At 46.8% G+C, this 12,690-nt stretch overlaps 7 protein-coding genes across 7 annotated transcripts; 5 read left to right on the top strand and 2 right to left on the bottom strand.

The window, feature by feature from the left end:
* The first annotated feature begins 282 nt into the window (after window positions 1-282).
* On the top strand, window positions 283-1,037 carry PHATRDRAFT_56448 (fucoxanhin chlorophyll binding protein related). Its single transcript, XM_002177020.1, has one exon. It carries the CDS (start codon window positions 339-341, stop codon window positions 954-956), a length of 618 nt encoding a protein of 205 aa, XP_002177056.1. The 5' UTR covers window positions 283-338; the 3' UTR covers window positions 957-1,037.
* Window positions 1,038-1,513: 476 nt separating this feature from the next.
* Window positions 1,514-2,597, top strand: PHATRDRAFT_42518 (predicted protein). Its single transcript, XM_002177019.1, has 2 exons — window positions 1,514-1,674; window positions 1,992-2,597. Exons 1-2 carry the CDS (start codon window positions 1,606-1,608, stop codon window positions 2,280-2,282), a joined length of 360 nt encoding a protein of 119 aa, XP_002177055.1. The 5' UTR covers window positions 1,514-1,605; the 3' UTR covers window positions 2,283-2,597.
* A 624-nt stretch (window positions 2,598-3,221) lies between these two features.
* AroA (3-deoxy-7-phosphoheptulonate synthase) lies at window positions 3,222-5,135 on the top strand. Its single transcript, XM_002177018.1, has 3 exons — window positions 3,222-3,354; window positions 3,558-4,214; window positions 4,306-5,135. The coding sequence occupies exons 1-3, from the start codon at window positions 3,281-3,283 to the stop codon at window positions 5,075-5,077; spliced, it is 1,503 nt and encodes a 500-aa protein (XP_002177054.1). The 5' UTR covers window positions 3,222-3,280; the 3' UTR covers window positions 5,078-5,135.
* Window positions 5,136-5,152: 17 nt separating this feature from the next.
* Window positions 5,153-6,074, bottom strand: PHATRDRAFT_53939 (proteasome alpha 1 subunit). Its single transcript, XM_002176522.1, has 2 exons — window positions 6,020-6,074; window positions 5,153-5,905 (listed from the first exon to the last, which is right to left on the bottom strand). The coding sequence occupies exons 1-2, from the start codon at window positions 6,031-6,033 to the stop codon at window positions 5,182-5,184; spliced, it is 738 nt and encodes a 245-aa protein (XP_002176558.1). The 5' UTR covers window positions 6,034-6,074; the 3' UTR covers window positions 5,153-5,181.
* Window positions 6,075-6,610: 536 nt separating this feature from the next.
* Window positions 6,611-7,475, bottom strand: PHATRDRAFT_42515 (predicted protein). The gene is made up of 3 exons (XM_002176521.1): window positions 7,308-7,475; window positions 7,132-7,272; window positions 6,611-7,041 (listed from the first exon to the last, which is right to left on the bottom strand). Exons 1-3 carry the CDS (start codon window positions 7,374-7,376, stop codon window positions 6,799-6,801), a joined length of 453 nt encoding a protein of 150 aa, XP_002176557.1. The 5' UTR covers window positions 7,377-7,475; the 3' UTR covers window positions 6,611-6,798.
* A 1,407-nt stretch (window positions 7,476-8,882) lies between these two features.
* Window positions 8,883-10,271, top strand: PHATRDRAFT_31518 (predicted protein; the record flags this gene model as incomplete). Its single annotated transcript, XM_002177017.1, has 1 exon — window positions 8,883-10,271. One exon carries the CDS (start codon window positions 8,883-8,885, stop codon window positions 10,269-10,271), a length of 1,389 nt encoding a protein of 462 aa, XP_002177053.1.
* A 986-nt stretch (window positions 10,272-11,257) lies between these two features.
* Window positions 11,258-12,664, top strand: PHATRDRAFT_42514 (predicted protein). The gene is made up of 3 exons (XM_002177016.1): window positions 11,258-11,400; window positions 11,790-11,845; window positions 11,938-12,664. Exons 1-3 carry the CDS (start codon window positions 11,297-11,299, stop codon window positions 12,546-12,548), a joined length of 771 nt encoding a protein of 256 aa, XP_002177052.1. The 5' UTR covers window positions 11,258-11,296; the 3' UTR covers window positions 12,549-12,664.
* Window positions 12,665-12,690: the final 26 nt, after the last annotated feature.

Here is a 12,690-nt window from a genome sequence, read left to right as displayed (position 1 = left end):
CGAACGAAACTTTGGTCTACTGTTTCATGTTACATTATCGGCGTTGGAACTCGAGTCGCAGTTCTATGGGTTCGAGTCATCTCCATGGGTGACATGAAATGAAATATTAACGGTCAGACACAGCCGCCGAAGAAAACACATTAGACTGTGTTTCTAATTGTAATATCGTAAATTGCCTTGGCGCTCTCTCACCGGGTTCCCCCAAGTCTGTCAACAGAATATCGGAATGTAAAGGACGTAGAAAATAATATTTGCAGTCGACAACAAGCGTAGAAGAACCTTCTTCTGCACCATTTGTAGTGTTGCGAAGGATTAATACAGGTCATGATATTGCACCAATGAAAAAGATTTTGAAAAGATCCACAATTTGCTGCTGTCTCGGATTATATACGGGATCTCCGTGTTCTTACGCATTTCGACCTCCTCCAATCTCGGAAGAAATTGGCTGCAGTCCTACCCTGGCAATCTTTCTCAAAGAGGATTGCCACTTTTTCGACCCATTAGCACTGGCAAACGATGACAATTTCTCTCGATTCCGGGAAAGTGAATTGAAACATGGACGAATTGCTATGTTGGCCGTGGTGGAATCCATTGTCACGCCTTTGCTACGGAAATCAACTGACTGGGTGCCAAAGAAGTTGCCCGACAGCATTTTGAAGAAGTTCCAGATCCTCAACGCCGAGGACATTGTAAGGGTTGTGGTGTTGTGTGGCATACTCGAAACACTGGTTTTTGTCCAACGAGACCCCAGAGACATGCCGGGGGATTACGCTACTGGATACTTCTTTGTTCGAGACAAGGCTCTGAACGAGCGCAAATTGACGGTCGAGCTAGAAAATGGTCGGCTTGCCATGATTGCTTTTGTAGGTCAAATTGCGGCAGAGTTTGCAACCGATCAATTGAGCTGGGAAGAGCAGTGGCGCGGGATCCTGAAAGGATGGCTGGATGCAGTCTGAAAATTGCCCGGAAACCATGGGTTGCGCGCGTCATCCGTTTGCACCTGAGATTGGCATTTTGCCACTCTTTTTTCTTAAACCTCGCTTACTGGTATGTGGCAGAAAGTGATTGGCGTGTGGACTAGACGTTACTGATCGCTGAAACGGTCGAGCGTCTCGGGTACGAGTTTTATAGACAGCAGAGATATATTTTATTTTGCTCGCGCAGTAGCACTGAGATGAAGGGTATTTATTTCTAACTTTAAGGTAAGAGACATCACAGTTAGTAGAAATATTCTAAACACTTCATAGCTTTATTAGCTTACATTTACGTCCTAAACACAGGCACAGTAGAGAGGGGGGGGTCTGCCTGCTTTTGCTGGTAGTGAAATAAGCCCTAGCCCTTACTCAAAGGTGGTTTGAGCATCCCGTGGAGTTGGCCGTTGAGGTCATTTTTGCACGCGTGATCGCGGAAGCGCGACCCTATAGCGTGACTGCTTCATAGTCAAACAACAAATGCATGCGCCAACCTTGAACGAGACCAGAAGAAGGCACTCCACGGACACTCCAGGGATTCTCGTGATCCAGCTAAAAGTGAATTCTATTAATCCTGCATTCAACTTTTACCCCTCTCACCCACTCCAAACAAAAGCAATTCCACCATAGCAGAATGTGTTCGGATCTCGGCGCCGCATCGCAAGGCTGCGCCTTTTTCTCTGCAGTAGGGATTCTGTTCATGGTGAGTGACGATTCAGTCGTATGAAACGCAACGTTGTCCATCCAAAGACCAGTCAAAACTCCTTGGAGATGGTGGATGGAGCGATCTGTTGGGCTTCCAGAGATCTCACATTGGCTGAAGCGAGGGAGTAGCGTCTGAATGTAACATCGATGTCTTCGAATTTGCCAACGCGGACGTCATTCTGATTGGGCGTCGGAGGTGCTTTTGCGGATGTTATCGAGTGCTATGACTTGTTTACAGTTTATGCGTCGGCCGACCGTTTCTCTCCGACGTTATTCACGTTCTATGATCTGACTCTGTTCCTTTGATTGCAACAGTCTTGGGTTGGTATATTGCTGATTAAACAGCCATTCTTTGTGGGGGGAATAGACGACGTGGAAAATGCCAAAGGAAGTGCTTTCGGTGCGGCGGCATCCTTCTTTTTCACATTTCTGATTTCAATAATGTACATGATAAAAGAGGGCCGCAGATTGGACGATCATAGCGACCGTCCAAGTAGAGACGGCGGTGCTCGCGGTGATTATGGTCAACTGCCGGCTTACCGAGACTACAATGATGCAGTTGCGGACTTGCCAGAAACCCTGAGTCGTGGTGCTGTGTTTACCTAAACCGACTGCGGTCCGATGCTGTTGTGTGGCAGCAAAAGCCTATCGTGCATGGGTAGCTCCAGCCTTTTTCAACTTTCACAGCATTATTTTCTTCGAATTCTTTTTGTCAGCAAGAATCATAAGGGTGCGCAAAATTTGGGAATACATTTGATAGCGATTAGAGCATCGTGCAGGCTGAAACACGGGACATAGCAACGAATTGGGATCGTGGGTCTCAAATCTAGAAATACTTTGTATCATACCTTTCTACATGCTGACTTTACTGTTAGAGTAACAGATTGGGTAAACGCTACCACATAAACTATTCACACATCCATTGAACGTCACATGAAGGTTATACCGAGGTCATGCAATACCACTTAGTGTCCAAGAGTTGTACCAAATATGACACAGACGGATGATTGCATTTCCACAAACATCACAGTTTGCAGATCAACGGTAACTCCTTTTCGATTTGCTAGACGTCGACCGTAGGTAGAAGCGTCAGTCATGGCTGGCCGTCTGTAGCTTGCATTAAAGTAGAGGAAATTTGTTGGTCTTTGTGATACTTCCTGATCAATTTTAGATAATTCGCCATTACAGTTAGTCTGGTCGTCGATCGATTTGACTAACATTTACATGAACTTCCAACGACCGCTCCTTTCGACGGATAGTGAGCCACAATCCTAATATTGAAAGTTAAGGGTTCGTCTGGCATTCGTGGTGTATCACACGTCTGGGCAGTAACTTCAACGCGGTTTGATTTCGTCAGATCGTTACTCATTTAGATTTCTGATTGGTCTATGAGCGAATGTTTGAGTCCGAATGATCGTTGGTTGCGGAACGCCGTCCTTTCCCGACCAATCGAAAGCATCTCGAAAAAGCTTGCAGTTTGGTGATCTACGACATCTGTTCACGCAGATACTTGGCAGTCCAAACTCACGAAAGATTGCCCAGCACCACCAATCAGTCAACGCCTCTATAGTCGGTACCTCCCTACCGTATCCTTTCGCGTGACCATGATGCTGAAATTAGCAAGTGCCCTATTGCTGCTGGCATCGTCAGAGGCTTTTACGCCCCAGTCGTTAGTGGGGTAAGTTATGATCCGATTCTAATATTCCGTGACTGTGACCGATTTGTTCCTTGGAATGCAATAGTGATAGGTTTTGCATTTTTCGCCAAAACTTTATTTGTCGAAGCGAATCTTGTATTCACGTGTAAGGACACATATCGTTGGCAATTGTTCCCAGCGTAAGACTCATGGTGCTTCGATCTCGTGTTGTTCTTGTTCATTAGACGCCGTCAATCGGCGTTGTCGGTGGCGACGGAACCGCCCGCTTCGACGGCTGCCACTACCGGGGGCAATACCGACTGGAGTCCTCGTTCGTGGAGAGAAAGAGAAGTTCAACAAGGACCAAACTACGAAGATGAAGAAGAATTGGAACAAGCCATCGACACCATAAAGAAGTTTTCTCCTTTGGTCTTTGCGGGTGAAGTTCGTTCCTTGCACGAGCAGTTGGCTCGTGCCTGTTCGGGGCAAGGCTTCTTGCTGATGGGCGGCGACTGTGCCGAAGCGTTTAACGAATTTAATGTCGATCACGTCCGTGACAGTTTCCGTGTCCTTTTGCAAATGGCTCTGGTGTTAACCTTTGGTTCGGCCATGCCAGTCATCAAGGTCGGTCGCATGGCTGGTCAGTTTGCCAAGCCTCGCAGTGAACCGGATGAGGTCCGTGACGGTGTGGCGTTGCCTTCGTACCGTGGAGATATCATCAACCGCGAAGAGTTCACACCGGAAGCCCGTCGCCACAATCCCAATAATATGGTCGAAGCGTACCACCAATCGGCGCAGACATTAAACATTCTCCGTGCCTTTTCAACCGGAGGATACGCTGATATGAGTAGGCTACACGCCTGGAATTTGGACTTTGTTGAGACGACGGATGAGGGTAGCCGGTACGTCCGTCTTTGCAGCCAAATGTGTATGCCGCGTTTTGGATCCAGAAACTCACCGCTCGATATGCAAAATTTTATTTCCTTCTCTCAGCTACCGAAAGTTCGCGACCAAGGTTGACGAGTCGCTCCGTTTCATGAAGGCCATTGGTGTCGACACCAGCAGCCCCACCTTTACCAAAACCGAGTTTTACACGGCTCACGAATGTCTTTTACTGCCGTACGAAGAAGCCCTGACCCGCAAGGACTCAACTACCGGACGCTACTACGATTGCTCAGGCCATATGCTGTGGGTTGGAGAGCGCACTCGTCAATTGGATGGTGCCCACTTGGAATTCGTACGCGGAATTGGAAATCCGCTGGGAGTCAAGATTTCGGACAAGTGCACACCGGAAGAACTCATCCGCATCATCGATACTATGAATCCCCAAAATATTCCCGGGCGTCTGACGATTGTCGTCCGCATGGGGGCCGAGAAAGTTCGCAAGAATCTTCCAGCCTTAATCCGTGCCGTACAACGTGAGGGCAAGTCGGTCTTGTGGATTTCCGACCCTGTTCACGGCAATACTTACAAGACCGATTCTGGTATCAAGACGCGCAACTTTGACGCAATCCGTGACGAGCTTCGTGCTTTCTTCGACGTGCACGACGAAATGGGCAGCCATCCCGGTGGCGTGCATTTGGAAATGACCGGAGAAGATGTGACCGAGTGCACGGGAGGAATTAGTGGCGTGTCTGAGGATACTCTGAACGATCGCTACCACACGTTTTGTGATCCTCGCTTGAACGGAGCTCAAGCTTTGGAGCTGGCCTTTTTGATTGCCGAGCGAATGCGTCTGCGAACTGGACTACCACCGATCGAGTAAATTGTGTAAGGACTACATAAACAGAAACTTACAAAGAATTAGGATTTGTGGAGCGAGAAGAAGACTCGGACTTTACGTAGTGCAATAGGTCTTAGATTTTGGTTTTACGCATCCGCATCGTCCGCAATGGCGTTCAGATGAGTTTCAATTTGATCTTCCGACAATACCTGAAACTTTCCTTGGATGCCGACAACTTGCGCCACCTCAATTTCGCTGCCACGAAAGTCGCTTCCCAAAACATGTCCCAAACAAGTAATCGCCGTCCGCACGGTTTGATCCGTGTCCATCTCTTTTAGATCATTGGCTCGTTTTTCCAAAAAGTTCATTGCTTCTTGTTCCTTGGGTCCCGCAGCGGTGGCGAAAAAGGGCAAATAGTGCCCGGCACAGTCTACCTTATAAACTACGGGACCTTTCTCGTCATCCACACCAATGAAAAGCGCAATGACGGCCAAAGGCCGCATCGAAGCCGTTTGCGTGTTGATTTGCGCCAGATCCGCCATGCGCTTGGCCAAAACCGCCACGGGCGTGGAGTAGCCGTTGTCGAAGGACCATTGTCCAGCTTCATAGCGAGCGCGTTGAATATAGGCCTTGCAGTCTGCCATGGTTCCGGTAACACAGCAGCCGACTTTGTGGGAAAGTCTGAAGATGTGTGTGACCGATTTGGGATCCATCAGTCGGTCAGGGACCTTCTTCTGCGTAACGACACAAGCGGAGTCCTTGCCGCGGACTGCGACTACAGTCAGACCTGATTGAGCCGCCTTGAAACAATACTCCATCTGATACAGACGCCCCTGCGGCGAAAAGATGGAGATATGGTGGTCATAGTTGCTGTGCAAGGCAACGCGCAAGTGAATGAGTTTATTTCGACATTGGCTCTGTTGAATGTTCGTCGGAAAGGTTGTCGTGAGGCCATCTTTCACTCTCTTTCCTCAGGTTACTTACGAGTCTCGACTCATTTTTAATTGCTGCTTCTATAGAGGAGAAGACAGAGACGATGGAAACTAAAAACAGGCAATACTCTGAGTACTCGTTTTTGTTTCCGTCTTGCCGAGCGACGACAAGAAAGCCGTAACAACATGGTGGCTTTTTTCCGTCTCCGTGCGGATCTTTCCGCTTCCTTCGCGGCCGATGCGCACACCGTGACAAATTCGTTCAAAAAAGCGGAAGATGGACAGACTAAGCAAACGATCCAACTCCTCAGTAGAGGTCTTCTAGTCTTCGAAGGCCCCTTCACACTATGTAGCCTACTTTAGCAGTACTGTCAGTTCAACGAAGAGCGAGGAGCTGGATAGCGCGCTAGATTTTCTAGCAAAGCCAAATCAAGGGCAATCAAGGGCAGTGAACTCACCATCGCTTGCTGGCTGGTAGCTTGCTTTTCGCTGACTACTGTGATTTCAAGTGTTATTGCACAGAAATTGCCTTTGCGACAATGACCATAATACCTTGTATACATACCGGACCAGCAAAAAGTCGACCTGGTGACTACATTGTCCATTGTATTGGACAAGGTCTAGAGAATAGCTCGTCTCTCATCAAGACTTCACAGAAATTTCTTATTTGATCAAGGTTACAAGTACATACTCCACAGCAGCCTTTAAAAATTGCGTCATACGAGTTGTATCGCACGGTTGCTTTATTGCATGCTTTGTGCCCTTACGGTAAGTTAACAAGAGAGCGAAAAAAAGAGCACATGTCTTTTGATGAGTTCACAGTCTCGACATTTACGCTGACGTTCCATAGTTTGGCACATATTCCGGCTGAAGCTGGTATTCTGATTCTGGCTCTCCATAGCTTTCAATCGACGGCTCCTTCTTTTGAGAATCATACCAGATGCCACCAACTGATGCGACAAAGGTTGCCAAAAACATGCCAGTCGCCCCCCACGCAGAAGCTCGCGCCTTGTCGGCATCATCGATACCCGCAATGAAAAAGCTCTGTGTATGTATCATTATACCGACCCATAACTGCAAAATTTACACAAACACATGGTTGAGATCACGACGCAAATGTAAGAAGTTCTTTCACAATGAAAACGAGACCGTTGAAAAACACACAGACATTGAGCAGGAATCAAAAAACGTGTACCCCACCACCTCCGGGCTTTGTAGATTTCCAGCATCGTTTTCCTCATTCACAGTCAACGCGTCTGGCTGGATCGTCCAATCCGGTCGCTGCTCTCGCTCCATGCCGGCCGTCTTTTTTAGATTTCAAACTCGCGGCCGGAACTTACAGTGAAAATGAAACCGACTGCCGAATAAAATGCACAGCAGCGAGATCCCTCTCCAAGATCGTTGCACATAGTCAAGCCTTGTTGTTACAAGCGTTCGCTCTTTGAATCAGGAGATGTAAAGTATAGAAACAGCAGGCTCCTCTTCTTCCGTAAAGAGGGAGCTACTGTCGCGGCACAATGGCGAGGCCGTGGCTTTACTTCGCCGAGGAAAATGTTGGTAAAAAGGTTCGTATAGTATATGATAAGTTACTTAACCAGTATATGTCCTTTGCGCGTATGCAAAGAACGCATCGCAATCCATGAAAAGATTAAGTCTTGGATGCTTGTCTGTGCAAATGTTTTTCGTTTCCGCTTCACTCTGACATAATTTCATTTGATTGTGTCTAGATAACCAAGAAGGCTCCCGTACTTCACGGTACTAGGAAAACCTGATTTGCGATGCAGAGTAGGCATTCCCGTTCTTCAGGCTATGTACAACTATCGCTAATGTCTCGAGTTTTTTCGACAATCCGAGATTACGATGGACTTGCGGAAAGTCACGTCATTTGTAGGGCAGAAAGAGAGTGACACCCCATTTTTGATTATCGGCTGGAAAGGTTGCTTTAGGAAAGACGGACATAAATAAGTCGTCGTTTCTCCTATATCTATATCTCATCGTGTAAATGGCATCAGAAGCAGTAAAACTCATGTGATATGATGAAAAAAAGAAGTCGACGTCTCCCTTAATTTAGATGTAAGCAATTATCTTATGTCCGGTTTCGCTTCTTGACTTTCTGTCTTCTTCCTGAGTAGGCATTGCTCTATATAATAAATAGTGATAGCTAATCGTGCTATGATTCTTTGTATGTTCACTGGAATTGCATAGCTGTCTGTGGTCTTTCTCTCTAGCGCATGAATGACGTTGACGACATGATTGGTTCCGTCGTGTGACCGGGAACGCTTTATTGTTCTATCATTGAATTGACGCATGCGCTCAACAATATAAACCGGTCTGCGGTTTTCGCCTTCGGTTCTTAGTTTTCTGACATTCTGGATGGCGCTATCCACTTTAAGCCATCCTTGGATTCTCTTTCGGATTTAAAGGCTGGTTCTTTTTACGATTATAAACCATTTCGATAATAATTGCCGCAACGATGATGATTGGCTCCTTGCCATGACCGAGGGGGCTTTCTGCGTCTGCTGAATGGCCATTTCGAATCTGCTTCCGAAAGTGTGTTTGTGTTCACTTCCTACGTATGTTGGTATACATTCTGATTCTGGGCCGACGGTTCCAGCATGAGTGGCTTGCATTATATTGGGAAATATGTTATTTATGCTGTAACGACTAATATCGTTTGAGTCATCGCCATCCATGCCAGTGACCGTGTTCCCAACCTATCTAAGAGGCTTACCCGTACGTAGAGCTTAGGTGAATTCGTACGAGCGATGACTCGAAGCGCAATTGTAAACGTCGCTGTACTCTGGGTTGGCCGGTACTTAGAAGTTTGTCCGACGGGCATCCCATTTGGAATACGCAGGGTGCTCGCGTTTGCAATGTGTACCTCATAAAACAAAGGACGCCTCCGATTCATCAAAATGCCTGCGTCGACGAAGAAAAAATCCAAGAATGGCCAACGCACGAAGGCCACCAACAAGACAAAGGTGCGTGAGATATCTCCAGGTACCAAGATCATCGAGGACCTTACCAGCACCGATGTTTTGTTGGGAAGAGGCAACGGAGTGGCAGGGTTTGTGGGCAACCAAAACTTCCGCAAGTTGGTCTGGTCGCAAAAAGATGCCTACGCCAGCGCTTATCGTAACGAAAAGGGGGTTGTTGCCGTTAGGGTCATGAGATTGGTTGCTCAACAAGATCCTCCCGGTCGCTTCGTCGAACGAATTGGTCCCAATCATTTCTTCGAGGTTGACGAGTCGAAAGCCTTAGAAAAAACTTGCCAAGCCCTTCGTGAGAAGAAAAACAAGAGACCTCCTGGTTTAATCATGACACAGCGTCCTCATGTCGTGAAGCCCAAAGAGCTACGAGCTGCTAGCTGCCCTCAGACGGAAGGAAAGGTCTCGACAAACTCGAAACGAACGAAGCGCTCGACTGTGCGGAAATCAGGTTCAAACAAAATTGCGGGAAAAGAAACGAAGGCGAAGCTAGTGAAAAGAAAGACTACAGGAGCAAAGGTAAAGCTGTCTCCGAGGATTCAAATTAAGGGTATTAGCAAGATAAGTGCTCCTCTACCTCCTCCACAGCGGAAGTACCCAGCGAAGTCGCCACGCAAGACCCCGTACAAGCCGAATGAGACTACTGCGAGTATTTCTGAGGGAAGCACTGGGAAGCAAATGGAGATACAATCTCCCACTGAGCGGACGTCTCATCAAGGCACTTGCACGAACACGAACCACAATGTTGTCGCAACGATGCGCACCACGTACGAAGGAACACCCGGCGCGTGCTACAAACCTCAAGATGCCAATAGTGACAACGTGATGAGTGAACAGGAATGCATTGCCTACACATCCCCCATTGCAAATACTCTCAAACGCGGCTCAACGAAGGATATGGATTACGAGTTTGCTGCTCTTCCCCCACACCTGACTGCTTTTTTCAGTGGAATTTATTCCAACCATTCCTGTTTTGGGGATGACGGGACACAGTCAAAAGCTATTGCTATCACACCAATCTATGAGGCTCCTCCAACCACCACGTTGCCAGCTACATGGAGTCATCCAAGCAATGAACTTGCTAGCTTCACAAGTTTCTTGTGGGGTAACGTGGGCAAAAACACCACATCCACATCTGCCCAGAAGTCATCTTCAGAATCGCCTCCAACTGTTGTGGACTTCGATTTCATAACTCCTCCCAGTTTCGGAGAGCCACAGCAATCCCTCTTGCTTGATGATATCAATGACGGGACAAGTTTTTGTGACGAGCACTTTCCGTCTCTATCCGAAGAAGATTTTGCTATGTTTATGGTGTAAAGAAGAAGACTTTATCCCAACAATACTGATGCTCCAACGGCTGTGCCACAATGGTAGAACTTTTGGCCTTGCAGCAAAGTATCGCTAGTGAATTTTGAGTCTATACACATCATTTATAAAACCTAGAAACCGCTAGGAAAAGGCATGTTGACAACACTACGCATCTCTTATTTCTGTTCATCTCTTATTATCTGTATAAAAGCAATAATGTTATTTTTTCGTCTGGCTAATGCAAGCTCCTGGGTTTTGTTAGCTGTTTACAAACGGTTTGAAAGTCATTAATTTTCACTGGCTTGCTGGCTGGCTACGAGAAATTGGAAAGGCGTGGAGAGGAAAACGCGAAGGGGAAAAAAGTGGTTCTTCGGAAGAACGGATCGGATTTTAAAAAAGGAAGGTTGGTGGCCGGCGACTGGAAAATGGCGCCATGAAAGAATAATCAAATAAATATGGGACATTTAAGATATTGGCTGGTTCGTAATATATGAACAGGCAGTCTACTTGCTTCTCACACTATCAATTCGATTTTTCGTCAGGGCTATTACAGGCTATTCACAGTCAATCGAGCATTAATCGCAAATATGCGGTCATAAAGAGGGTCTCTATCCGCGGACGCTGAGTTGTGATCCGTGTTTTGGAAAGAATGCCGAGATTCCAGACGGCAAATCGTCCGAATGCAATCCAATCGGACCAGCAGAGGTCGGAGAACGTTCGTCACTTTTGGTTTTCTTTCTGGTTGATCGTAGTTAAAAAAAGTTTTGAAATATTTTACTAGTTATCATTGGCTCTTAATATTTGTCGTAGTTGCACGTCTATATATATATTCGTTTCAACACGTCAATTCGACGTGGTATATGCACATGCATCGGAAATTATATTTCTCGACAGATGGTCATGGACGCAGCTTTCTGGATTGGCTTGGCAGATGGCCGGCCATCAAACGCCGTGCCGCGATGTCTTCTCGGTCAACGAGAAACCCACAAACGAGAAGCGAACAAATCATAGAGAATCTGCAAGCACTAGGGACCATGACGACTACTTCATCGAAGCGTAGCATTACAGAGAGCGAAGATAGTTCCCTGTCAGACTCAGCATCAGGAGGCGGAGATGAAAAAACGATCCCATTTTTAAGGTGAGTCGAGTTGTAGTGATTCTCGTTGATGCCAATGGTGGGAATGAGAAAGGGGAAAATTCGCCTTCTACAGCGAAGGAATTTGTGGACATCGAGGTTGTTGCGAGGCCAGACGATACAATTCCCCGAATGTACTGCTTTCGACTTACAAAAGGTATTGTCGATGTGTGTGAGCTCATGGCTGGAAAGTGTTCGCTGTCGACGGAAAAGACGAAGGACATCAAAAGAGAGTTTCCCATCGTGGCGATCCATCACCTAAACCCATAACCTGGATCTCCATCAACCGAGTCGCCTCACGGCACAACGGAAGATACCACAAGTTTTCTCATCTTTATGAATTTGAAGTTATTACGAATATAGTCTCACCTACTATCCTCTTCTATCTTCAGACGTCTACGGGATATGCTGCTGGAGAACGACGACGTAATTTCCTTTTCTCCTGGGTGTGAGTAGCTTTCACTATTTGTTCTTGCCACATTTTGCCGCTAAGTTACGCCGAGAGCTTTTCTCACGTATCCTTATTTTATTTTATTGCAGATCTTAGCGACGGAAAAAGGGTTTTGGGACGTCTTATTGTACACGATCGACTGACAGTAGAGGCGAAAGTGTTGCCACGATATTTCAACCACTCCTCTTTTGCGTCGCTACGCCGGCAATTGAACTATTTCAGTTTCGTAAGAGTTGGCAAGGGTCGTCAAAGGGAATCGACTTACATCAATGAAGATGTTGTAGATCTCAACGACATTCTGCATCTCAAACGTCGTCCCGCATCCGCTGGGCTTGCGATAAATACCGCGATAGTTACGCAACATTTGGAAACTGATCTTGGCTCCATGGAAAGCAGATATGTGGACTCGATCGTGCCCGTCGTGCACTTGAAACCACATTATCTTGGTAGCACCGCTCCTGTCAAGAAGCATGCCAAACGTCAGCGGCTAACACCGAAGCTTCTTCGCTGTGACCGTTCTTCACCTCCTGCAACGTCATCATTAAACAACTTTGTCAGTGAAGACGAGCACTCGGAAACAAAGCGCCATTACATTGCTCTGGATCTAACCAAGTCTTCATTGGTCTCCAGAGTGGATGAAGACGATGTGTTGGCCGGTTGCAGTGCCCTGCTAGGCTTGGCCCGAAGGTCTTGGGAGTAGGAATCTGGTTTTTGAAGGGAGAAGCACCTTCTTTCGTTTTTGATGAAAGCATTGACAATGTTTCTTTGTATTGTATATTGTCATAATCGAAGTAAATTCATGCTTGTACACTGGTTTTGGAATTTTCCCAGTCTTATAGAGA

The sequence above is a fragment of the Phaeodactylum tricornutum genome, chromosome 1, assembly GCF_000150955.2.
Source record: "Phaeodactylum tricornutum CCAP 1055/1 chromosome 1, whole genome shotgun sequence".
Lineage (NCBI taxonomy): Eukaryota > Bacillariophyta > Bacillariophyceae > Surirellales > Neidiaceae > Phaeodactylum > Phaeodactylum tricornutum.
The sequence above is the reverse complement of the archived record's forward strand: the minus strand, read 5'-3'. Positions and strand labels throughout refer to the sequence as shown.